Genomic DNA, 26291 nt, shown 5'->3' with positions numbered 1-26291 from the left:
AGGGTCGAGGGTGGAGCGAGGCGCGCGCGCCCTGCGCCGTCCGGGAGGCCTTTGGACTCCTGTCTTGGCTCGGACAGTGTAAGCTCACGGGAGTCCAGCCCGGCCCCGGGCTGCCAATAAAGCGGTGAAATGTGCGTCCTGGCTGCGCTTGCTGTCTGGGACGAGGGTGGGGCGCTACCTCCTCCAGGCTGAGGGCGCCGCGCGGGCCAACCGCAGCCGGAACCCGGGGACCCGGCCCAGCGGGGGAAGAGCCCGCGCCCAGCTTGGCGTTGCCGAGCAACTCCGGGAGGCGAGCCCAACGCTGAGAGAACAGGGCCGGGCCCCCTCTCCCCATCCCATTGGCCATTCTCTGCCTGGCCCCGCCCCGAGGGCGGGGCTAGAAGCCCGGAGCCTCCGAGTCGTTCGCCCCGTCCGGCGCGCCCTGACGTCACGTCCGGCGGCGGCGGCGGCGGCGGCGGCGGTGGCGTCTCCGTGCGGTCGGGCGGGCACGTACGGTCCGGGCAGTTGGTCAGGGGGGCTGTGGAGACCACAGGGTCCGGGGTCTGTGGAGCCGACGCGGGGAGCACGGGTACGGGTGAGGAGGTCTGGGGGAACAGGGCGAGGGAGGGAAGGGCTGCGGGCCGCTGTGGCCGCCTTCCGTCCGGCCTCCCGGGACGTGTAGGCGCGGCGTGGGTTCTGCTCACCTGTCCGCACCCGCAGCCCTCCCCTGCCACGGGTCCTCTCGCCGTGCCAGGCCGGTCAGTTCGCGCTGATCCTCCGTCTCTTTTCCTACGCCGATTCCTTCCACCCGCACCCCTTCACGCCCCTGTCCTGTCCCCCGCCAAGCCATGCTTCTGCCCCCCACTCTCTCTGGCCTGCTCACCGGGCCTCCATCTCCAGGGAGGCGTTCACTCCATTCCTGGCTCAGCTGGCGCTCTCTAACCTTGGCCCAGACCCTCCTTGAGATAAATGGGACTGTTTGAGTAGAGGGCACCTCCCCTTTCCCTCTCCGCGGTCCAGGGGCTTTCCCTTGCTACTCCTGGGTTGGGTGGGCCAGCATGTCACTTCTGCCTTCCTCTCCCCCAGACAGACCATGGATGGCTCCTTCATCCAGCACAGTGTGAGGGTTCTGCAGGAGCTCAACAAGCAGCGGGAGAAGGGCCAGTACTGCGATGCCACCCTGGATGTGGGGGGCCTGGTGTTCAAGGCACACTGGAGTGTCCTTGCCTGCTGCAGCCACTTCTTCCAGAGCCTCTATGGGGATGGCTCAGGGGGCAGTGTTGTCCTCCCTGCCGGCTTCGCTGAGATCTTTGGTCTCCTGTTGGACTTTTTCTATACTGGTCACCTTGCTCTCACCTCAGGAAACCGGGATCAGGTGCTCTTGGCAGCCAGGGAGTTGCGAGTGCCAGAGGCTGTGGAGCTGTGCCAGAGTTTCAAACCCAAAACCTCAGTGGGGCAGGCACCGAGTGGCCAGAGTGGGCTGGGGAAACCTGCCCCCCGGAACGTGAACAGCCACCTCAAGGAGCCGGCAGGCTTGGAGGAAGAGGAAGTTTCGAAGACACTGGGTCAGGTCCCCAGGGACCAGGATATCGGTGGCAGTCACGGCCCCGAGAAGCCCCAGCTTGGTCTCCCTGCCCAGAGTGAGAGTCCTTCCTTCCACCGTGGGAAACTCAAGCAGGCCTTGAAGCTTTGTCCCCGAGAGGATAAGGAGCCTGAGGATTGCAAAGTGCCCCCAAGGCCCTTTGAGGCTGAAGGTGTCCAGCTGCAGGGCGGGAATAATGAGGTACTGTGCCCAGGGTGCTGGGAATGGGGAGGTGGAAGTCATTGGGGAGAGACTGACACTTTTCTGGGATAATCTGGACCCCAAGGTAGAATCTTTATTACGTGGGTCTGGAATAGGTTTTCTCCAAATCCAGGAACCCGGCTCCATCCTGCAGCCTCAGGCTGACCTTTCTGTGCGTCACAGCTGTCGAGGATTGGCAGCCTTTTGGGGTTGGATAGCTGGCCTCAGGGTTACAGGTGTTTCCCAAGGGTAGTGAAATCCGGCCGGACTTCCAGCTCCCCACAGATAGAGCCACTGCCCTCCAAATCCGAGATTCCGGTGGGGCCTGCCCTAGGACCCTGATGGGAATAGTCACTGATAAAGGAAATCATCTGGGGATGTGTGTGGGTTGGGCCTTGGGACGGAACTGGATGGAGTTGGCTGCCCTGTGTGTCTGTCCCCAGAACTCCCGCTGATTAATTTGGTGACCTCGCTTCCTGCTGCCTTTTCTGCTCTAGTGGGAAGTGGTGGTTCAAGTTGAGGACGACGGGGATGGTGATTACGTTTCAGAGACTGAGACCTTGCCGACCAGGAGGAAATCAAACATGATCAGAAAGCCGTGTGCTGCTGAGCCAGCCCTGAGCGCAGGTTCCCTGGCAGCCGAGCCCGCTGAGAACAGAAAAGGTACAGCGGTGCCAGTTGAATGCCCCACATGTCATAAAAAGTTCCTCAGCAAATATTATCTAAAAGTCCACAACAGGTAAACGGTCTGTTTTTTTATTTTCTTTTCCTGTCCGCTATTCCCTTGTTGGGGGAGGGGCCTGCACTCCCCTCTTCTGGGCCATGTGGGGGCTGGGGGGCTCCATCGCAGACTCACGCAGTGCCTGATGTTGACCTGCTTCTCATCATCAGGGAATGAGAACGTGGCCTTGGGTCAGGTTTCTTCTTTCTCCCTCTCCTACTCTGAGCGGGTTTGTGGACACCCTGTCAATAAGTTCCACTCACTGGGGACCTTGGCCTGTAGCTGCCTTCTGCCAAGGGGATGAGAGAAACCCATGGCCTTGTGCAGTATTTCTAAAGCCTGGCAATGTGGGCTTGGGGCCAAGGTGTCGGTCTTTAGGGTTGGTGCCTCCTATGATTTTCTGGGGAAATGGTAGCCCCAGGGTATCAGTGGAGCGTAAGGGATCATTTGTTAAACCTGCGTTGTCTGAAAAGGTAACGAGATGCCATACGAAGCTATGCTAACTTAAAAGTAAAAATGAGTTCAGTTTCTTAGATGCAGTAGCCACATTTCAAGTGCGCAGTAGTTGTAGGGGGGCCCTGGCTGCTGACTCAGCACAGACCATTTCCATGGTCACAGTTTTCCTGACAGCGCCACTCCAGGTCTCTGCAAGGCCTCCAGGGAGGGCAACTAGGAGACATGCTTTCCAGACCTGCCATTTCATAGTCCAAGTCGTCACTAGCCTGATTTCTTGCCAAGCCAGGTTGGGCCACACACGCTTTCTCAGCGTGACGCTCTGGGAAGCCGGCAGTGACGGGCTGGAGTCGTTGCTGGGTGATGTTTGCTCGCCTGTTCTGGGGCAGCTCAGGGCAGCTGCGGCCAGTGGGGTCTGGGGAAGTGCCAGTGTGGGAGGCCCCCTGGGGTGGTCCACATCTGCCTGATGCTCCCCCAGCGTGAGGCTCGGGTGCAGGCACTGTCCCCATCCCTACCTTGGGCCGCAGGTTGCTGGACTGGCCCTGAGAACTGCGAGGGGGTGACGCCCTCGTGAGGTCGTTCGGATGAGGACAGTCAGTGGAGGGGCAGAGGATGAGAGAAACGTCTGGCTTCTGAGAACCAGTAAGAGCTCTTCCGGTGCCGCTCAGGTGCTCTGAGGTCAAGGTTCATTTAGCTCCTTCTGCTAGGCGGCTGACAAAACTGTTCTGGGTGCTTGGGGTACCTTAGCGAATAAAGCAGAGGCCTCAGGGAGCCTGCCTCTCAGCAGGGCTGCGCAGACTGGAACTGACAGACGGCAACTTGACCGTGTGGTGGAAGATGGGAGGTGCCACAGAAGAAAGCAGGGGCAGAGCCCCGCCTAGAGGTTGGGGAGTTCAGGGTAGGGTGGGGTTGCAGTTTTAAAGAAAGGAATTTGGAGCAGACTCAAAGGCCGTGAGGACCTTTGCCAAGTGAATGGCTGGGGGGAGTGTTGTGGGTCAACGAGGGCCGGAGCAGAGGCCCTAGGGTGAGCCAGTGGGTTGGCGAACGTCAGGGAGCCAGACCTGGGGATCAAGGCCCCGATGTAAGTGGCCGGCCGACTATGCCTCAGAGGCCCCGGCCTTTTCTCAGGGTGAAATGGGCAGTGTTGCAGGGTTGGGAGCAAAGAGGCGCTGCGGTCTGACTATACCTAAGGGTCGCTCTGGCTGCTGAAGTTCACTCTGGCGGAGGCAGGCGTGGAGCACGAGACGAGGCAGGAGGCTCAGGCAGCAGGGCAGGGGGTGGTCTGGCTGCACTAGGCGGTAGCAGTGGAGGCCAGGTGAAGTGGTCAGGTTCTGGCTATGGTTTTGATGGTAAAGCCCACAGAAGTTGAGGCGGACTAGGTGGTTTCTCCAGGGAGTCAGGACCCAGGGATTATTTCTGTCTTTGCCGAGATGCTAGCCAGCTGGGTCTGTGTGGCTTTGGGGCGGCCCCTCCCGCATGCAGCTGTGCAGGCTCCCACGAGGAGGAGGGTTTCTGGGTGCACCTGTGCGGCTTCATCAGCCAGGTCTGAACAAGCCACGTGGGGAGCCATGGCTGGCCTTAGGACCGCTCTTCCTCTCTGCTCTGGAGCCCAGCACTGCTGGTGAGGGAGCGGTGGGAAGTCGCTCAGGCCCCACACCCTCTGTGGCTTTTCCTGGCAGGAAACACACTGGGGAGAAACCCTTCGAGTGTCCCAAATGTGGCAAGTGTTACTTTCGGAAGGAGAACCTTGTGGAGCATGAAGCCCGGAATTGCATGAACCGCTCGGAACAGGTACTTGTGGGTTGGCCCAGGATTTGTGGGCAGGGGCACGCTGGCCTTTGTCTTCCTGCCATCTGAGAGGGGCCCCCAGGAGACTGTCTTAGGACTGTAAACTCGAGAGCTGGAGTGTCCTTGGATGCCATCGAGTCCACTCCCTGGTATTACAGGTGGGGACATCGGTCCCAAGATCAGGAGGGACTTTGTGGGAAGCATTTTGGGCTTGCCTGCGTGGGCACCTGGACTCTGGAGAAGGGGTGTCTTGGTGGGGGATGGCTGCTGAGAAAGGCTACCTGGCCACCTGCCCCCACCCCACGGGCTGGGCCATGTGACGTGGCCAGCTAAACTCCACCCTCCTCTTCCTAGAGGCCTATTGCCAGGGGTGGGGGCTGCGGGGGAGGTCTCTCGGCCCCTGCCCCCAGCCTGGCATGGTGGGTTTGCAGTGCTCAGCTTTGGTCAGGGTCAGGGCAGGCAGGTCACGTGTTGCCCTCTCCCACCCTAGCGTCCCCCCCCTCGGGCAGACTCCTCCCAGCAGCGAGTGGAAGCCCGGGCAGAGGCTGCTGTCGCAGGCAGAGGCCCCCCCCTGATGCCGGCCCTGCTTGCCCCTCACACTGCCAGGTCTTCACGTGCTCCGTGTGCCAGGAGACCTTCCGCCGGAGGATGGAGCTGCGGGTCCACATGGTGTCCCACACGGGGGAGATGCCCTACAAGGTCAGGCTTGGCCTGTCCCCAGGGCCGTGGGTGGGGGGGTAGCCCCAGGATCTCTCCTGCCGAGCCCTATATGTGGGATGATGTTAGGCGCCTCCTCCTTGCTAGCCGTCAAGATGCCCAGCCTTCCCTACCCATCTAGCGTCCCCTACTTTCAGGCGGGGACACTGGCCCTTGCTGGGGCCTTGTTTCTTTCCATGGAGGGCAGGCTTAGCGTCCCTGTGGTCATGGCACTGGGGGCCCTCCCTGGAGCATCCTTTATGCCAGGTCACGGAACCTCCTGGCATCTTGGGCTGGGCCCTGCCCTTGGGTTCCTGCCTCCACAGCCGTGGGGGCAGCCGGGGTCCCGTTGGTGTGGGTGGCCTAAGAGGTGACCTTGGGCCTATTTTCCAGTGCTCCTCCTGCTCCCAGCAGTTCATGCAGAAGAAGGACTTGCAGAGCCACCTGATCAAACTACATGGAGCCCCCAAGCCCCACGCTGTGAGTGCCAGGCTGTGCTTGGGGGCTGGGAACTGGCAGTAGTGAGGAGGTGGTCGTAGCCAGGCAGGCCGCATGGTTGCTGTCGCGCAGAGGACCAGGGAGCCCGCCCTGCCCTCACCCTGGTCTTGCCCCGTTGCCCCACAGTGTCCTACTTGTGCCAAGTGCTTCCTGTCCCGGACGGAACTGCAGCTGCACGAGGCTTTCAAGCACCGTGGGGAGAAGCTGTTCGTGTGCGAGGAGTGTGGGCACAGGGCCTCGAGCCGAAATGGCCTGCAGATGCACATCAAGGCCAAGCACAGGTGTGGACTGGTGGTCTTTCCCCAGGGCTGGTCCTGCTGCTGGCTCCAGGCCAGTGCGTGGGCCTGGAAGACAGTTCGCTGAGGCGTGCGTGGGACTGTAGCCGCTCTGGTAACGGCACCTGAGGGATGAGTGAGTTTGCCAGGCAGAAAGCCGGGGTGGGGGAGAGTCTGTCCTGCGGCTCCTGGGATGAAGCTGGTGCCCCTTTCCTGGCACGGCCCTAGCCCCTCTTCCACACAGCTGGCCTCAGCCTGGGGCTGGTCCCACCGCGTCAGGTTTCCTCGGGTCAGGGGCAGAGCGAAGGGGGCCACATCCCTTGGTGATGGCGTCTGTGTCCCCGACCCGGACAGGAACGAGAGGCCGTATGTCTGTGAGTTCTGCAGCCACGCCTTCACCCAGAAGGCTAATCTCAACATGCACCTGCGCACGCACACAGGCGAGAAGCCCTTCCAGTGCCACCTCTGTGGGAAGACCTTCCGCACCCAAGGTGAGGCAGGCCCATCCTCTCACTGTCCTGGGGCCGAGGCCCGGTGACTGAGGCCCCGCCTTGTCCCCACAGCCAGCCTGGACAAGCACAACCGCACGCACACGGGTGAGAGGCCCTTCAGCTGTGAGTTCTGCGAGCAGCGCTTCACGGAGAAGGGGCCCCTGCTGAGGCATGTGGCCAGCCGCCACCAGGAGGGCCGGCCCCACTTCTGCCAGATCTGCGGGAAGACCTTCAAAGGTACCTGGGCTCGCGGAAGGCCCCGTGCCTCGCGCTTCCCTGGGCTCGCCCCGTGGGGAGCTGCGGGGGTTGGAGAGTCTCCGCCGGGAGAGGTCAGGTGTAGCAGCAGCTTTTACGCGCTCGTCCTCGGCACGAAATCTTCTTGCCAGAGAATCTTGATGCTGCTGCGAGGTTGGGGTGGAGGCTCCGGAGGGTCCTGTGCAGAAGTGCCCTTGGGGTGCTCCTGGAGCCCGGCGGGGCCCGTATAGCAGCCGCATACCCCAGCACCTCCTCTCATCCCAGCACTTTCTGCCCACTTCCTGCCTCTGCTGACGCTGGGGCCCCGCCCCTCCCCTCCCCTCCCCTCCCCTCCCTCAGCCGTGGAGCAGCTGCGCGTGCACGTCAGGAGGCACAAGGGGGTCCGGAAGTTCGAGTGCACGGAGTGCGGCTACAAGTTCACCCGGCAGGTAGGCCTGGGGCCAGAGTCCCTCCTCCTGCCCCCTCTGGCCCCGCGCCCCTCCCGGCCCAGCCCTGAGTCCCCTTGCCCCCCAGGCCCACCTCCGGAGGCACATGGAGATCCACGACCGGGTAGAGAACTACAATCCACGGCAGCGCAAGCTCCGGAACCTGGTCATTGAGGACGAGAAGATGGTGGTGGTAGCGCTCCAGCCTCCCGCCGAGCTGGAGGTGGGCTCGGCTGAGGTCATCGTGGCGTCCCTGGCCCAGGGCGGCCTGGCCTCCCAGCTCCCTGGCCAGAGACTCTGTGCGGAGGAGAGCTTGGTGAGCCCGGGCGTCATGGAGCCCTCACTCATCATCACGGCAGCCATCCCCGAGGACTGTGACACGTAGCCGCCCTGCCGCCACAGCCCCCTTGGCCCCTGCCCCCAATAAACCACATGGCTTTGGACTCCAGCGTTTCAGGCTATCTGGTGGTTCCCCGGTAACTGCTCTCCAGGGGTGTGCTGCTTTCCCATCATGTCCTCTAGAAGAAACGGCCCTGCCTGGCCATCTCTGCACCTCGGCGTGCTGCTCCGCCAGCAGCTTCCCCACCTTGTCGGGAAGACCTCAGCAGAGCGAGACGCCCAGGTGCTCCCCTCCGTGTCTGGTCCCTGTCGGGGTTCTAGAACTGGGGGTGGGGGCGTTCCTGTTTCACGGCTGTGGTGCTGCCAGCCGGTGGGGGTAGAATTCATTACTGAGGCTCTGGACTCAGGACCGAGTGGCCAGGGCCCCTGCGGATGACCTTGCTCGCTTGACTCTGCCTTGCTAGTGTGCAGCAGACCCCACTGGGGAGCCTGAGGGAAGGGCTTGTGGCTGAGCAAGCTCTGGACCCTGGCTGGCAGAGGACCACAGACAGGATCCTTCCCTTGGGAGGGTCCTAACTTGCTTTGCTTGTCCAGGGGGCCTGGAGTTCAGGCCCGGCCAGGCTTAGAATGACAGGAGGCCCTGTTGTCATCCCCGGGTTCAGCAGCCGCAGGGACAGCAGGGCCGGGTGCTAGATCACGGAGGAAGGTTGCGTGGATGCTGGCACCCAAATTCCTGCTCAGCTTTATTTACAGCACTGTGACCCAACCAAATGATTGCTCCATTTCCTCGTTTTTAATGGAGCTGGGAACAGCACACACGTCGTAGACAAGGACTGTTGCAGTTACCTGTGGCTGGATGGCAGGCCACCCGAGGATTTCCCTGGAGGCTGGAGGGCGGGGGTCCATGCCTGGCGACACGGTGCTGGCTGTGGGCTTAGGCCCCTCTCCACAGGCTTCCTCACAGCACGGTGGCTGGCTGCCGGGCCAAAGTTGTGAGGCCTTTTTATGACGTAGCCCTCAAGTCACACAGCGTCACTTTTGCCAGGCTGTGTTGGTCCAGGCAGTCACCAGAGCGTCTCTCCCCGGATTCAGGGGGAGGGGATGGGTGTTAAGGACTGCACACACTTTACAACCGCCCTACCCGGAGCATAGGGTCCCTGCTCAGTGCTTGGCACAGAGCAAATTCTGAATTGGGTAGTGATGGTCGTGACCAAGAGCTTAAGTCAAGCACGACCTAAATCCCATCCCTGGGACATTCTCGAAACACCAGCCCCACGCGATGCCAAACTCCTCCTGGAGTCTGAGGAGGACAGTGATCTCTTTTAGACCCAGAACCCATCTAAACATCTTTCCTTTTATTCCTTGACCACTGGGGCACTCCGGTAAAGACCATATTCAGGTACAACAACCAATGCCCAGGCTATGCGCTGTCTCAAGTCTACTTCGGTGAAGTTATTACTTTTTTTAAAGGTTTTATTTGACAGAGAGAGTGAGAGAGCACAAGCAGGGGGACCAGAAGGAGAGGGAGAAGCAGGCTCCCTGCTAAGCAGAAAGCCCGATGCGGGGTTCGATCCCAGGACCCCAGGATCATGACCTGAGCTGAAGGCAGACGCTTAACCATCTGAGCCGCCCAGGCGCCCCTGGTGAAGTTATTAAAAAGATGATAAACTATGGCCTCAAAATGCTCCCTTTCCCTGCCCAGGCATTAGCCTTTTCCTTGGATCCTATGTGAGGAGCCTTTCTGAGCTTCGTGGGCCAAGGGACCCATGGTCTCTCCCCCTACCCCAGGTCTCAAGTTTGCCCACTGCAGATGGGGTCTGACCACTGGAGACCCCACCTTCAGGAGTAGGGGAAAGCGAGGCAGGGGGCAGAGTGCCAAGAGGGGGAGTCAGGGAGGCCAAACCAGCTCTGGAGCGGCAAGTGAGGGTAGGACTCGGGCACCTGCACTCTGCACGTCTGGGGCTCAGCCTCCTCTTCCCACCACTTCCTACCTTGTAATGATGAGACAAAGGGCCTTAAAAGCTTTGCTCCAAGACTGTTAGCATGAGCCCTGGGCACCCCAAACTCTGTCCCCTTCCCCTGCTGGAACGGGGACAGCCCTACACTGCTCTGCCTCTGCCCAAGTTTCTAAGACACCAGCAGCAGGATAAAGACCATGACACCAGGTGTATAGGAAATAGTTTATTTCAAAAAGTATATATTGAAGGCATCTTAAAATCTTAAACAGGATTCCGGACACCTAGGCCTATAGAACAAATAAATAGACAAATCTGCCCCACCCTCTGGGGTTGGAACTAGATGTTGGACACGGAAAGGGGCATGTCCTTTAGTACACAAGAGTCTCTCAAATCATATAAATATAGAATACTTTATAGCAAATCAGCATTAAATACAAGTCACTGAATTTTCATAACTTAATTTGTCTCACAGACCGAAAGTTCTGTACATCCAACACACAGACAGCCCGACCCCCAGCTGGCCCACCTCTGAGCCCAGTCAGCGTGCAGACATCCCCACGTGGCGGGGGCCTCAGCACCGAGGGCCCTGCCAGGGGGAGCAGGGGGGGCGAGGAAGGGCCGTCCCTGAGCCCGGGCCCCCGGCTGGGGTCTGCAGGAACCTGCTGCTGCTGAGGCTGCCGTCTCCCCTTCCTGCCCCTGGTGTTCCAAACCAAAGACGGGGTCTGGGTGGGGGGGACCCGCGGAAGTCGAGAGCGAGCGCAGAGCCACCAGCCGCCACCTGCGTGGCCGCCAGTCACGTGCTAGCTAGTCGCAGTGAAGTCCCAGAAGGAGTAGGAACCAGGACGCGGGGCCCCCGCCGTGAGGGAGCTTCTGCAGGGGAGGCCACACAAAGGCCTGAGCGGGCACCAGCGCTCAGCACTGACCGCGCCTGCTGTGCGGCCCACAAAAGCTGCTTTTGTAAGAAAAACAAGAAGGTGTCTGCAGTGCCCCGTCCCAACAAAAAAGCGTTACAGGATACCTCTCCCTGTAAGTCACCGACCACGGGAAATCCTTGACCTTGACCGAGCCCAGCCCCACTGGAGGGAGGCCGGGAGAGTTCCAGCAACCACAGCACGTGTCCACCCTGCCCTCGCAGAGCGCGCCCACGAGGTCCAGGCCTGCGTTCTTCCTCTGGGAGGGCGCCCTGCAGATGACCGGGCAGCAGTTGCCACATCTACCTGTGTGACATGTCCCCTCACCGAGTGGGCAGGCCCCAGCGGCTGGCACAGGGCCCCATCAGTCCTGAGTGGTGCAGCCCTGGCCTCCCCCTGCCGCTGCCAGGAGACAAGCCATCCTGCCTGGGCAGCCTCACAGAGCACAGGCGACCTCCGGGGGCTTAGCCTGCTGGGAAGGCACCGAGCCAGAGAGGCATCCCCAGCCCGGGGAGCGTGGAGTCAGACCACCACCTGGGGGACGACAACACTCCTACGAGGAGGGCTGAAGGTGAGACCTGGGCATGAAGAAACCCAGGCCCAAGGGATCCCACAGCCCTAGGCCTGCCCAGCAGGGGAGTCCCAGGCAGGCCCACCACCCCGTCTTCCCACAGCGCCAGGCACAGTGGGTGTGCGGAGGTGACCAGGTGGGGGACGCCCGAGGGGATGGAAGGGGATGGCTGTGAGCTGGAGCTGCTCCAGCCGGGGGTTCCGGAGCAAGGAGTCTAACCTGACCATGAGGGCATGAGGTGGGGACCCCAGCCTACGGCTCTTGAGGCCACAAGACTTCCTCCCCAGAACCACCCATGCCCTCTGGCCAATAAAAGTGTTTCAGGGCTGCTTATGGAGGGACAGTGCTAGAAGGTTTTTCTTCTCCTGGTAAGAACGCATCTCCAACTTCGTTCACTGGGAAAGGCAACTCAATGAACACTTGCTTTCCGTGTTTCTAATGAGGGAGATGGGAACATCCTCTTCTTTGGAAGAAAGACAAATCCAACCAAAAGTTACTTGGGGATCTGGGGAAGACAAGACCACTCACTCCGCAGAGAAAACCAGGGACCCCTGAGCTGTGGAGTTTCCCAGGAGCTCCTCCTGCCACCCTCCTGGAGAAGCCCCAGGCTTTGGAGGAGTGGGGGGCGTCACCCTGCCCTGCAGAAACGGCACCGGAAGACGTTAAAGAATCAATCCAGGACTCTGTTTTTCGCTGCCTCCCTCCCCACCTCCCCCTTCTTCTAAGGAAGGGCCAAACTGCATTTCAAACCTTGCAGCCAACTGTGGGGGCTGCCCTGCCCAGGGCTTCCTTTGGAAGCAGCAGGATCCTTTGCCCCCACGGGAGGGCGAGGGCACCTGCAGCCATCTGCCTGGCTGGGCTTCCATGACAAACTCCCAAGGCCTCCCAGTAAGAAGCTACCACCTGGCACCTGTGGGCTTTTGCGCTCTCCTGCATCCACCTGGGAGGACAGTCCCGGAGAGGTCTCCAAGCAGGTGGCAATAGGCCAGCTGGAGGGGTGGGCGGATGGGGACACCCAGTGTTTGCCTCAGCCCAGGTTCATTGGAGATAGGATTTACTCAGCACGTCCCTCGGGGCCCTCTTCAAGGCCGCACTCCTGTCCGGTCCCACTGGGCTGCATCGCTGGGATCACCCCAGTGTTTCAGTGTGACACCCCAGCAGGGGGGAGGAGCCAGGCAGGCAGATCCCCTCTGTCAGGGAAGGTGGCCCACTGGGATGTCCGGCACTGGACGTGGAGTTTGGGACCTGCTGCAGCCATCGTCGGCCCGCTTCCCGATGCTCCACACAGGCCTGGGAAGGCCAGCCCGGACCACTCCGAGACTCTCAAAGGAGACTGAGACCCACAAGTAGCCCTCCTCTCTGAGGTGGGAGCAAGGAGGCGTAGGCAGGGGCAGCAGGAGGGGTCACCTGCTGGAGCCAGAGACCTGGGCTGGCAGGGAGGCCGCTCTTCCTGGACCGAGGGAGGGGCGTCTGCAACGGGCTGTGGTCCCAGCAGCTGTGAGTCAGGCTCCACAAGGACAGAAACTCTCCTGGGGTCAGAGCCTGAGGCTCACTGAGCAGCCCGAGCCCAGGCTCCACCTGCCGAGCCCAGCCTGTCCTGGTGCACGGAGGAGGGGCTCACCGCCCCCCGCAGACGTGCCGTGTCACCTGCACCGAGGCCCTCCCCGGGCCGGGCCGGGGCTAGTGCAGCTGGCCAGGGCTCTGCGGCAGCCGAGGCAGGGCCACATCCAGGTCGCTGCTGCCACTGGCCAGTTCAAAGCCGCGCCCGCCCGAGGGCACCTGGGGCATGAACTGGCGGAAGATGCTGACGCTGCCATGCCAGAAGGTGGGCTCTGGGAGCCGTCCCACGACACTCCAGGCCCGAGTCTCTGGGTCATAGGCCTCCACCACGTCAGAGAGTTCAAACGTATTGTCGTAACCACCTGAGACATAGAGCTTCCCTCCAAGGACGGCCAGGCTGCCCCCCACGTGCACCTGCGGGCCAAAGGGGATGGGCAAGTGGAGGCTGGCAGCCAGGGCAGGGCGGGGACCCCCCCGTCTCTCTCCATGGAGAAGGTGCCCAGGACCCTCGGGAAAGGTGGCCTCCGCACCCTTCCCAGGACAGACCTGCACGCTTCCTACACCCCAGCTCAGAAAACAGGCCCCAGGGGGTCCCAGGCCATGCCTGGTCCCTGTGATGCTGGGAGGCTGCTGGAGCAGCGAGTCTCCCCGCAAGCAGCATCAGCTTGAGGCAGCCTGGGCTGGGCTGCTCTCCTCGTCCCACAGGTGGGAAAACAGCCTTGTGGGGCTGATGGAGGCAGAGCCAGGTCTGGACCAAAGTCTGAGCTCTGACCCGCAAAACCGGACCACCTCATCTTTCCCAAATTTGCTCTAATAACGGGTAGGTCGTTATGGGGAAAAACAAAGTTACATTTCCTAAACGTAACAATGTTAAACTGGGATGTTGGGAATTGTGACAGTCGTCACAACCGCCATGCAGAGGTAGCATGAGAACAGGTTTGGAAATTTTAAGGAAGACAAAAAAGATGTGAGCGGATTTACACAACTCTCTGGGACTAAGGGAACTGCCCACGTGGCCAAATGCTGCCATGCTTTCCCAGCTCCATCACAGACCTCTCTTCTCAACAAACGGAGAGGAGAGACCCTGATCAGATAGCAACACTGTCCTGTTTAGGGTACACAGTAGGCACTCAATAAATGTCTTCTCAGGGTCACTCCTGTCTGACCTCATGCTCTCTGCTGTCCCCTTGTTCACTCTGCTCCAGCCACACTGGGCTGGGGGGCTTCTTCTACGACCACACTAGGCACACTCTGCCCCAGGGCCTTTGCACTTGCTGTCCCTCTGTGGAACGTTCTTCCCCACATGCTGACTTATAAAGCAGGTACCCAATAAACACGGGCCTGCATGGATGAACTCGCTAAACTGTCTGACCTAGGGATTTATGTAAGGTCTCAGTGCCCCACAGTACAAACTGAGGGAAAAACCAGTCCTCTCTTAAGTGACATAACCCTGGGAAAGGCCTCAACACAGGCCCCACCCACCAGGACTAGTTCCCAGACACGTCATGGCAACGCTTTGGCCAGAAAACAGGACAAGCCTGTGCTTCCAATGCCAACACGTCTGCATATTTACCTGATTCATAGATGGGATCTTGTCCCATTCGTTCTTTGTGGGGTTATACACGTCCACCTCCGCAGAATCGTCCCTGTGGGGGGGGGGGGAATGTGTCAGAGCCAGGAGGAAGCATCCCTGGGTGTGAGGAGCTAGAGAGCAGGGCCACACAGGCCCCTGTCCCTTGGGAACTTCTTTGATGCCATCTGAAGTCCAGAGGCCAGTGAGACCCTAGCGCTGGTTTGCAGGGGCCAATTTCAGGCCCTCACACCTATCTGGCTTAGGCTCTGAGGCCGGAACCAGACTCTGCTTCTCAAACCTGAAGACACAGCTTCCGGTGCTTAAACCCTTCCCACCCCTCTACACCAGGGCAGCCTCCCTGCCCCCACTGGCGGCCCCACTTCGGATCTGAACTCATCACAGCTCTTCCCACCCATCTGCTCTCGGTCTTCCGATCTGGGCTCGTCTTCCCTTCCATGGCTGACCGGGCCAGGCCAGCCTCCTGCCCGCCCCACGGCACACTGCCATGCGCCCTGGCCCCGTCCGCGGTCAGCCCCCCAAGTCTTCTCCCGTTCCCTGCTGTGTCCTGGGTGCCCAGCAGGACAGCCACGGTCACGGGAAAGCCACGGTCACCAGTGCTGCCCTTCCCTTTGGGGTCAGGATCCTGCAACCTTATTTGACATCCTCTTGGTCCCTGCAACAAAAGGCTCAAAGGCCCAGCCTCGAAAAGCAGAGACACGAGCCCCCAAACAGCAGTGACAGCAACGAGTCAGGGGTCAGCAGAAGGGCCAGTCAGCTGGGCCTCGGACAGCACACTCCGTAGCAACTCCCCAACGCCGCCCGCCGCCGTACGCGCAGGGGCTGGCTGCATTCCACAAAAACCGTATTTACGGACACAGAAATGTGAATTTCGTGCAACTTTTCACATCATAAAATACCACTCCTGCTTGGATTTTTTTCCCCCCAACCATTTCAAGGTGTAAAAACCATTCTTAGTTTGTGGCCCCCATGATGAGGACAATTAGCTCGGCCGCCCTCCCCCAGCACAGAGCTATAAACTGCAGCCGCAGGCGCCAGGCTGGACAGTGCTCCCAGCATCTCCTCCTGCGGGGGGCTGGGCACCCCGGCCAAGGAGCCGCACACAGGGACCGGGCGGGCCACTGGAGAAGGGAGGGGCCCAGGGCAGCAGCAGCAGCTGAGGAGCTGAGGCCTCGGCCCAGCACTGGGTACTTGTGGACAGGAGCTGCCCGGACAGGTGGCGTTCTGAGCAGGGCATTACGTGGCTTATTAGGCAGCGGGGTGCATGAACTGGGTGGCTCTGGGACGAACATCAAGTGCATCAGAACGAGACCCCGGGCCTTGCCCGCACTGTTCCCCCCGAGGACAATCGGGCTGCCTTTCCCCGATGCTCACTCTCTCCGCCTGGTTTGGGGGGCGGGGTGTTGCGGCAGAGCTGAGCCTGCCACCCCCAGGCTCCAATGGCTTAGGTGAACCCATGCAAAGGCTAACAGTGGGCATGGGGGGCACCCTAATGCTTCCACGGGGGGGTGGGGAGGGCGGTTAGCAACTGACAAGAGGCTCCATCGTGGAGGAGCAAGGCACAGGGGGCCTTCGGGGGGCAGACTGGTCCTTGAGCCCGTTTTGCTTTAGGATCACAGGGCACGGAGGACATTCTCAAAGGCGCTCAAGCTGGAACTGCTACCGAAGGGCTGAAGCCAAGGTTCTGGCACTCTCAGAAGTATTTATAGCTGTCCCCAGCCCCTCTCTGAAGACATCTACCTTGACTTGGGGGAGGGAGAGCTGGGTAAAGGGTCAGATGGTGTTTTATAGCAGGACCAGAGCTGCGGGAGATCCCAGGGTTTTCTCAGAGCGGCCCTGTAGGTTCCTGGCATACAAGGACGCGTGGCAAACGGTGCCATCTCTGTGCTGAAGGTGCTCACCAAGAAAGCCTGAGAAGGGAGCCTTGGGTCTTGGGGAGTGGCGGGGGCAGACAAAGGCCAGCGCAGCTTAGAACTCGAGACAAGGGGAACCAAGTACATACTTCCTTGGAGGCTCCCCATTCAAAGCCCCAGCCTAAAGGGGACGGAGGAAACTACAGTTCAGACCTTACCCTTCCCTCCTGGTCCCACAGCTTCAGACAGGCTCCAGGCCAAGGAGGGAGGAGCAGGGACGCACACCTGCAAGCGCACGCGCGCACACACACACACACACACACACACACACACACACACGGAGGCTGAGCACAGCAGGCAGGAGCCCCCGGATGCCCACTGGCCCACGACGAGGGGGAATCTGGCTGTGGCAGGTCACCAAGACCCCCTGGCCACCCATCTCCGCCCCACACTGGCAAGGACACAGCCCGGCCCGGGGAAACCATTATACCAGGACCCGGGCTGGCTATCCTTGATTCAAACCTGGTGCGTCCCGTACGTCCCTACCCCCAGAAGCCTCCGTTGCTATCTGTGAAGCAGGGATGACCAGTGGTGCCCATCTCATCAGATGGTCACGGAGATCGACTCGGAGACAGGCCACAGAAAGCTCAGGGCCCTGCCATGTGCTGACTCTCGTCATCGTCATTGTGTCTCCCAGGTAGCTTTGGGGCCGGCTCCATCCCAGGTCCCTCCCTGGTCCAGTGTGGCTGTGGGGTCCTTAGAGAACAGCATTCACTCCGCAGGACTGTGAGGCTTCCCTGGGCCAGCTCGGGTAGGGAGGGAAGGGGCAGGACCTGCACAAATGCACTGAAGGCCCAAGTGCTGCTTTAAATCGAGGGGTGGAGCCCCCACCTACCTCCTGCACCTGGCGGCCGAGCGCGGACACTCTGCTAGGTGAACACGGGGTCCCTCGGACAAGGCAGCCCCTCCCCAGAGACTCAAGTGCCCAGAGAGCTCTCCCCTAGTCTTTTTAAGATTCAAAATCCCTCTTAGGTAGGACAGGTTCCTTTATAACAAGTGCCTTCTGAGAACCACCAGGGCTTAGACTGGGATCCTCCAGGTGGAAGAGCAGGCAAAGCAACACATTTTATTTAGCTTCTAGGAATCTCAAGTTCTCTGGAAGGACCCAACTCTAATCAATCAATCAGTCAATCAAAGGCTCTAACTCCCTCAGTTAGGGTCCCTTGATGAAGGAAACCTAGAAGCCCACAGAAACTGTTCTAAGAAACGGGGCAGAACAAAGGCTCCAGGTTGGAAAGACCTGGCTGGGATCCCAGCTCGGGCTGCTTCCTCATCTACGAAATGGGGAGCACAGCGAGGATGTACGTGCCTCAGCACCGGGCCTGGGAAGGAAGACTGAGAAGTGGCCTCGGCCACTGGGGACTCACCTGATGAAGTACATAAGTCCGTTCAGAGTCACGGTCTTGGGCGCGAAGGACCAGGGTGGGAGCTGGCCGCAGTCCACCAGCGACCACAGGTCGGTGTCCGGGTGGTAGCACTGCATCACCATGGTCTCCTCGCCGGCCAGGGAGCCGATGGCGTAGACGCGGCCGCGGCAGGCGGTGGTGGAGCAGTTGTCCATGGGGTAGGTCATGGGCTGCAGGGCCTCCCAGGAGTCCGCGGTGTGGTCGTAGCGCTCCGTGCTGTCCGCGGCCACCACGTACAGCAGCCCGTCCAGCACGGAGGAGCTGTGGTACTCGCGGGCCTTCAGCATGGGTGCCACCTCCGTCCACTCGTTCACGCTGGAATTGTACCTCCACACGCAGTCATAGAGCCGGGAGCCGTCAGACCCACCTGCCGGGACGTGCGGGGGACAGGTCAGCCCATGCTGACTCGGGCTGAGTCACCCACCCCTGCCTCCGTGAACTTCCCCAGGGGAGTCTCCCAGGGCAGGAAGTAACTTCACTGGGTTTCAATGTAAACACCGGTCCCCTCCCGTCCTCTTTCACCAAAGCCGTGGCTGGGGGCTGGCTCCATGCTGGGGTGAAGTCCGTGCACATGCTGACCACAGCCCGGGAGGACAACAGAGCCTCAGGCCATAAGAACACTGCTAAATCTGTGTGGGTCAAGCAAAGGCCCTGTGGCCGCAATTCTGAGTAAACTGCAATCTCAGTCTGGACGGCCCCATTCACTGTCAAACACCTCAACTGAACCAGGGCATCCGTCTCAGCGCCAAAACTTCTGGCGAGCCACAAAGCAGGTGGGTTAAGGTGCACAGGGACTTGTTCGAGGAATTCTCGCCTTTCTGGGCGCCCCCCCCCCAAAACAAGCCAGCGCCAGGACAAGTGGAGAGGAAATCTACTTCACTCTGCACACAAGAACCTGACAGGGCAAGTAACAGGAGTGGAATTCTGGGGCCTCCAGTTCTTGATTAGGTGCAGGTTACTGACACGTGCTCTGTCTGGGTAAACGCATCAAGTCCTACAAGTACAATGTCCACTCTCTCCACGTTTCTTTCAAAAAAGAGCTAGCCCCCCAACCCCCCACCAGTGGGGCTGGCTATAATTATAAATTAAACCAGGTCTTCCCAGCACATTAGAATTTCCACAGTGTGAAGGGACCCCCAACAACCCTGGGGGTCGCATCCCCTACTGTCCCCAAAGTTGGTGCCACATGGCAGAGGATGCATGACATTCTGTCTGCCTCATAGCCTTGAGTTTTTTTAAAAGACAAAGCTCTTACAAGTGCACTCCACCTGCTTTCTTCCTTGTAAAGGGTAACTGTCCAAGGCAGCTGAAGCCAGTGCTGTCGCCCCATGGAATTCCCTGCAGGCAGCTGTATGGAATGACCCAGCCACCTGTCTAAACCCACAGGATTAGCTGCTCCGCTGAGACATTTATGGAAGGGGTGTGCAAAGTTGGGGCGAGTCTAACCAGTTCTGGGAGGGAGTTCACCGGCCAGACTTTCGTATGTTGGGAGGGCGCAGCTCCCAAACTCAGGGCCAGTCTCAGGTTGGAAAGGGACCCATTCCAGCATATTCCAGCAAAGGCTGAAACAGAGCAGCAGGCCAAAGAGGAACTGAGCGTGTCCTCAGGCCAGGATTCCTCCACTTGTCAACCAGAGGTGGCGGGGGACGGACGAGGACGACGACGACAACGACGACGACGACACACCAGAGCTCAGAGCTGGCTTTCTCCTGAATGTGCCGGGCTGGGCCGGGCCCCAGCCTCGGTTCACTGACTGATAACAGCCTTCTGCAGGGCCCAGTGCTTGCGGAGTCCGGTTCTTTCCTTATATAGCTGTCACAGAGACCGCCCCTCCTCACCCCAGGGAAGGAGGTAGCCCCATGTCTGAACTGGGATTCATCTTTAATGAAAAATGTGGGAGATGCCCAGGACCAGAGCAGGCTGGGACCCGCCCAGCATGACTCGGCAGTGTTTTGGGGTTTGGGCCAAGTAACTGGAAGAAAACCTCTTAGCATGTGACCATGTTTACAGTCCCTGGGCCGTGAGCAGCCTAAACACCATGTGACCCCTAGCGCACAGCCTAGGTGCAAGCCTGAGGGAACCTTATCGCTGGTGACAGAATGAGTGCGTCAGGGGGCCCGTGTGGCTCAGCTGGGCGGGAGAAATCTCCAGGACCCAGAACAGATGTCTCACGGAGCTCCAGGCCCTGCCTGTCCCTGGATTCCTTAGGGAGAAAGAGAAAGCACCCATTGTGTGGGGTGAATGACCCTGTATCCTCTATCCAAATGGGGGTGGGGGCACCTCCCGGGCAAGGAGTGGGCTCATCTGTCATCTAGGCTGGCACCCCCGCACCGGGAACAAAGAGACCACAAGCAGCTGCTTGTCCCCGCTCACACAACGGTCTTCTAGGTCGAAAGCCCCAGCTCTAGAAATGTACCCACTGGCCAGCTGAGGGCGGGGGGCCGGGCAACGGGCCGCTCGCACTGTGGGGCGGTCCCGGGATGCACAGGTTCCTCCAGCGGGAAAACACGCTCTCCCACGGGCGCGGGAGGCTAACCCAGGGTCCCCCCGGCGGGCCCCCAGTCCCCTCACCCGTCACGTAGATGTCGTTGCCCAGCGCCACGATGCTGTAGCCCCCGCCCAGGTGGTCGGGGAACTCGGCCAGGTAGCGCCACTGGCCCGTCTGCGGGTTGTAGCAGTCGACGGTGACCAACTCGTCGCAGTCCTGGTCGCAGCCGCCCACGAGCACGAGGATCTCGGCGAGGCCGGTGGAGGGGCGCGGGCGCATGCGGGGGCAGGGCCCGCGGTCGTGGCGGTCGTAGCGCGCAGCCTGGAAGTCGCGTGCCTCGCGCAGCAGGCGCAGGCAGGGCGGGCAGCGCGCCACCAGCGGCTCGGCCTCGACGTGCGCCAGCAGGTAGAAGCGGCGCACGAAGGGCAGGCGCACAGCCTCGAGCAGCTGCGGCCAGTGCGCGGCGCGGCGCGGCGGGTCCGCGCGCACCCAGCGCAGCGCCAGCTGGTAGGCGGCCTCCTCCTTGGGCACGCACAGCCCGTCGTCGTGCAGGTAGCGCAGCAGGCGCGCCAGCGGCAGGCGCTCCAGCTGCTCGGGGCCCAGCTCGCCCACGTGGCGCAGGATGAAGCGCTGCGCCGCGCTCGCCAGCCCCGCGCAGCTGAAGGCCTCGGCGAAGTCCTGCATGTCCAGGCAGTTGGCCAGGTCGAGCTGCTGCTGCAGGAAGGCGCCGCACGCCTCCTTCACCGCCGGGAACTGCAGCAGGTCGGCGGCTCGCAGCAGCGGCTCGGCGTTGTCGCCGCTCACCGCCACGCGGCCCGTGTAGCTGAAGTCCAGCAGCAGCTGCAGCATGTCGGGCGGCACGCCGTGCAGGCGCACCCGCTCGGCGCGGCTCTCGCGCAGCTGTCCCGCGAACATGGCGCGGAAGTAGGGGCTGGCGGCCGCCAGCACCGCGCGGTGCGCGGGGAAGTCGCGCCCGCCCGCCGCCTCCAGCGTCACGTCCAGGAACTTGCGCTCGGCGCGGAGCTGGCTCAGGCCGCGCAGCAGGCTCAGCGCGTGCGCGGGGTCCGAGAAGGGCAGCACGGCCAGGGGCGCCGGCCGCTCCATGGCGCCGTCGCTGGGGACACTGGAGCGCGCCGCGGCCGGGGCCAGCGGGAGGAACGCCGCGCGCCCCGCGCCCGCCGCTATAAGTACTGCCGGGCGGCGCGGCCTCGGGGGCGGGCCCGGGAGGGCGGGGCGTCGCTGGGCCCCGCCCACTTAACCCCTCCGGGTCCGGCGCCGCCGCCCGCCCCGCGCCCCAGGCTGAGTCACCGGCCCGCTCGCCCCGCGTCCGCGCCTTTCCGGGGCTGCCCGCGCCCCCCCGCCCGAGCCGGGCACGCCGGGCGACGAGTGTCCTCTCTCCGGCCGGGGTCGGGGGCCTCTAGGGCCCGCCCACGACCCACCGGGCCCGGCTGCGGAGCGAAAGCCGGCGAAGGCGAGCTCGGCGCCCGGAACCCGAGCCACCCCTTTCGCGCCAGACTTCCCTACTGCGTCGGCCCCTGAGCCCCTGGGCGGCTCGCTACAATGCCTTTTTCTTGTTTTGTTTTGAATTCCACTGGTTCCAAGGGTTGCTAGATAGCCTTATCGCTGGGCTGATTTCAAAGGACAGGATTTTTACAATTCAGGACCAAAGCTTGAACAAGTATAAGCTTTTTAGGTGACGTTTTTTCTTGGCGCATTTATAAGTGACACGAGGCCGGATGCCAGGAATCCGCTCCACTGTGTTCCTGCAGGAGTTTCAAACTTGACTAACTCTTAGGTCATTAACTTTCGTCAGGGCACAAGGCGCAGTTTTAGTTGCCGATTCATAGAGACTCAGGCTCCAGAGCTGTCTTGAGAAGGGGAAAGGCCTGCTCGGGTTCGACCCCAGACCTCCTGGCCCCCCTCTCCTGGAAATGGAAGGCAGAGAGTAGGAGACAGTCGTAAGAATTCAGAAGAAAGCACTATGAGGCTGAACAAAAGGCTCAAGGACCAGAAAATTACAATCATAGAAGTAATGTAAATAATTCCGGGGAAAATAGCAGTTTTTCCTATTCCAGGAGAGGGGACACTAGGGGCCTGGGGACAGTGCCTTTAGTTCAAGGTCAGACAGGGGAGTGCCTTGAAAACCAGGGGTGTGGGCGTTCAGGAACGTCACAGTCACTTGTGGGGTGACTGTGAAGAAAGGAATCTTCCTTATTTTGGTTCCAGGAGATACAATGCCAGCACTTTGAACGTAGCCACGGTTTTTCTTTAATGTACTCTTTGCCCACTTTTAGAAAAGACCCTTATTTCGAATCCAGTCCTTTTGTTTCTCGAAAGAAACCTGGGTTTTGGTTATTTAATAGCCCCCACCCAGGCCCCGTGGGCCTCGCAGACATTCCTGGGGAACGCCTCACCCGCTTGCCCACGTGTGTCCCCGGGGGGGCCAGGCACACAGGAGGTGGGAGGGGGGGATGGTGTCATTTCTTGGTTCCAGCTAAGTCAGTGCAACCTTTGGAGAAGACATCTTGTTTTTATTTCATCTCTGAAATGCAAACTGCAGGCTTTCCCTTGTCCTCGTGAATCTCATCATCTTGCCATGAGAATGTATCTGGTCCAAATTTCAGCATGGGAAGCACAGGCCTAAGTAAGAAAACATTCAGGTACCCAGGCAGCTGCCTGTTGCCCATAGATGGACTGTTCACACAGCTATTAACGGCAGCGGCAGCATTCCTGGGCCCAGGAGCCCGGCCAATAGCTTACTTGCACAGGCTTTGTGACAAGAAAGTCTGAGTAGCCAGGAAGTAGGATGTTTGCAGGGAAAAGTACTCCAGTCCCTCTGGGTCAGAACACGTCCACCTTGCAGAAAGCAAAGCTTTAATAAATCAAAAATATTTCGGTAGTGAATGTTTCATGTAACTATTTAAATAAATCAGCCTTACTGTGAAGCCTTGATGAATGATGATGCATATGTTTATTGAAATGGAAAGATAGGGGCGCCTGGGTGGCTCAGTCGTTAAGCGTCTGCCTTTGGCTCAGGTCATGATCCCAGGGTCCTGGGATCGAGCCCCACATCAGGCTCCCTGCTCCGCGGGAAGCCTGCTTCTCCCTCTTCCACACCCCCTGCTTGTGTTCCCTCTCGCACCGTGTCTCTGTCAAATAAATAAATAAAATCTTAAAAAAAAAAAAAGAAATGGAAGGATATTCATGCTATCCTGTCGAGCTGATTACTGGTAGTATCACCCAATTTGTTGTCTGTATTCATATGCCTACAAGACAATTGTGAAGGTAACGTATTCTCTAGGTGGTTAGGTTTGTTTCGTTTGTGCTTGCCTGTATTTTCCATTCTGTGTATTAAGGAAATAATACGTTTAAAATAAAATTAAAAATTCAGTTTTTGAGAAAAAGGGTATATTAATATCTGGGACCTAAAAGGGGAGCATTTGAAGCCATGTGTACATATCTAAGTCAACAAAGGAATTTGGTCAGAAAATAAAGAAACAGATTTAGACCCATCAGCTGTTTGGAAATTTGAAGAACCTACTAACCCAGGCACGCTATCTAGTTCCTTTTTTCACTCATCAACCTTAAGAGTTGAAGATGGGAATGTGAGAAATTCATTTACTGAAGTATGACCATGTGATTGATATAGTTGGCAAACTTTTTTTTTTTTTAAGATTTTATTTATTTGACAAGAGACCTAGCGAGAGAGGGAACGCAAGCAGGGGGAGTAGGAGAGGGAGAAGCAGGCCTCCCGCCAAGCAGGGAGCCCGATGCGGGGCCGATCCCAGGACCCTGGGATCATGACCTGAGCCGAAGGCAGACGCTTAACGACTGAGCCACACAGGCGACCCGTAGTCGGCAGACTTGAAATGTCATTCCACAGCTTGCCATGGTAGAAACACTAGTGTTTGGTAAGAAAAGTGTTAAATCTAGTCAACGACCCATAGTTTAGGGGGAAATGTTTGTATTTAAAGATTAAACTTCTGGGGAGAGGGCAGCTGGGGGGCTGGGGGGTGCGGACAAAAAAAAAAGATTAAACTTCAACTATGAAAGTTTTAAAAATTTACCTCTTCCACAATCATGAAAATGGTCTCTGCCTGAGTAACTTCTTCATGATAAAGTAATTTAATGAGATTTAACAAATAATGGTACCATTTCATTTTAAACATTCAAACTATGCAATTTTGATATCTGAATTCTAATTTTAGGCAGACAGGACAAGAGGTCACTGAGATCATTTTACAAAAGCCACTGTTATCCTCCTTTTCCCCCCCTTTGCGAACATTTAGGAACACATACTTTAGCATTTATACCATCAAAAAAGAGATTGCGCCTTTTTTCCTATCATACACCCTGATTCTTTTCTGCTTCTGGACCACCTAAAGTGTGGCTTGTAATAAACTTACTCTATGTAAACTTTTCTTTAAGGAACGCTACAGTATTCCCTATTTATTAAGTGCATTATATATGTAAATGATACGGTAGATCAAAACATTTCAACAGTATCTGGCATAGTGTTAGCTATTAATGTTTATGGTTTACCGGTATGAGCCATAACACAGCAAGTTCATTTGATCTCTGTGTATAAGTTATTTTTCTTGCTATATAAAGAGCTGACAATACATGGTTTAAAAATTATTTATTAATGACTTAAAACTATTCATATATATATATATATATATATTCATACAGTGGTCAAGGTACGAAAAGTTGAACAAGACAATTTGGGGGAATTATCACGTTTTTTTCTTCTCCTGGAGATGGAAGTGGGGAAGTCAGAAAATTGCAGCTGGGAACGATCCACAGGAATTCCATACTATTAAAGCTGAACAAAAAGCTGAACCACCAACAAGCATTTCTGGGAAAGACAAACCTTTGGTTATGTTCATGCCTGCACTCAAGCACTAAGTTATAATGGGAGGCAGAAAGCTTTCCTGAATGTTCCCCAAATGAATGTAGTGTAGCTGGTGAGATTTAGAAAGGTGAAACTATATTTGGTAACCCAATTAAAATAACTACATTCTCAAGTTACTTACTGGGAAACTATGGTATTCTTAGTATTTTAAAACTTGTCACAACCTGTCTAACATTGGTTTTTTTCTTCTTTCCCAAATAACTATAATCATCAGATTATAATACATATATATATATAATTTTTTTTTTTTTTTTAAGCAGAAAACAAGGAATCACAGACTCCAAGAATCTGGCTACTGTGGCTAATGCTCTTGCATTAATCCTTGAATTCCAAATTTGCCTCCTGGAGCCCAGGTGTAGTGGACGACACCTGAGAAATAGACTAGATAAACCAACTACATTTCCCCACGTGTACATATTATGCTATTGAATCTGGGTCAATTATTGGTATTCTAGTCCTTCCCTGAGTCTAGGAATGGGATGGTAGATATAATGTCTAAATCTCCTCCAAAGGGCTAAATTTCTAAGGGGAATCAAAGGAAGGAGGCCAAGAAGGTCCTCCATGAAAATATTGGAGTGGCAGGCAGGGAAACAAGCAGACTACATCAGGTAGTATTGGTCACATCTGTGTACTAAGAACTACTATTTATGAGTAACTTACTCAAGAAATATCTATTGCGGGACGCCTGGGTGGCTCAGGTCATGATCCCAGGGTCCCGGCATTGAGGTCCACATGGGGCTCTCTGCTCAGTGGGGAACCTGCGTCTCCCTCTCCCTCTGCCTGCAGCTCCCCCTGCTTGTTCTCTTTCTGTCAAATAAATAAATAAAATCTTAAAAAAAAAAAAAATATATATATATATATATATATATATATATATATATTGAATACCTATTCTGAGCAAGAGTTATCACTGTTACATGACACAACCCAGGTATGGAATGTTCTTTCCTCAGTGTGACTGAGTGGTTCCATTCAATATAGATCCCTGAATTCTAGGGTTTTGTCTTCAAGTCCATTATTATTATGAACAAATTCTTTATTTCACTTTCTTAATGGGAAGGGGATTTAATATTTCCTACGTGAAAAATTACATCACTGCCAACAATGATCAGTTACAAAAATTCCCTCTTATTTGTACTTCACCTCCAATCAATATTCTTTTTGGCATTTATACCTTTAAACTAACAATAGGATAATATCCTTCACGGTGGCCCTTTCTTACTCAGGCAAAACAAGTTGCTCCTGGTAATCTGGCTCTGGGCAATGCTAGCTGAC

General features: G+C 57.8%; 2 protein-coding genes across 6 annotated transcripts; one reads left to right on the top strand and one right to left on the bottom strand.

Annotated features, from left to right (window-relative positions):
- Positions 1–421: 421 nt before the first annotated feature.
- On the top strand, positions 422–7807 carry ZBTB48 (zinc finger and BTB domain containing 48). 5 transcript variants are annotated; one of them, XM_036064562.2, is made up of 11 exons: positions 422–568; positions 1066–1762; positions 2260–2501; positions 4616–4727; positions 5331–5423; positions 5814–5900; positions 6045–6199; positions 6548–6684; positions 6757–6921; positions 7279–7367; positions 7453–7807. In XM_036064562.2, the coding sequence occupies exons 2-11, from the start codon at positions 1073–1075 to the stop codon at positions 7747–7749; spliced, it is 2067 nt and encodes a 688-aa protein (XP_035920455.1). In that variant the 5' UTR covers positions 422–568; positions 1066–1072; the 3' UTR covers positions 7750–7807. The 5 variants fall into 5 exon arrangements, with proteins under 5 accessions (XP_035920455.1, XP_035920458.1, XP_035920457.1 ...); XM_036064565.2 differs by having other exon boundaries at positions 428–568; positions 1070–1762; XM_036064564.2 differs by having other exon boundaries at positions 428–574; positions 1070–1762.
- Positions 7808–9871: 2064 nt separating this feature from the next.
- Positions 9872–21278, bottom strand: KLHL21 (kelch like family member 21). Its single transcript, XM_036064566.2, has 4 exons — positions 20185–21278; positions 17575–17980; positions 14277–14349; positions 9872–13117 (listed from the first exon to the last, which is right to left on the bottom strand). The coding sequence occupies exons 1-4, from the start codon at positions 21203–21205 to the stop codon at positions 12824–12826; spliced, it is 1794 nt and encodes a 597-aa protein (XP_035920459.1). The 5' UTR covers positions 21206–21278; the 3' UTR covers positions 9872–12823.
- Positions 21279–26291: the final 5013 nt, after the last annotated feature.

This window comes from Halichoerus grypus, chromosome 5 (genome assembly GCF_964656455.1).
Source record: "Halichoerus grypus chromosome 5, mHalGry1.hap1.1, whole genome shotgun sequence".
Taxonomy (NCBI): Eukaryota; Metazoa; Chordata; class Mammalia; order Carnivora; family Phocidae; genus Halichoerus; species Halichoerus grypus.
This window is presented reverse-complemented; position numbering and strand designations above follow the sequence as displayed.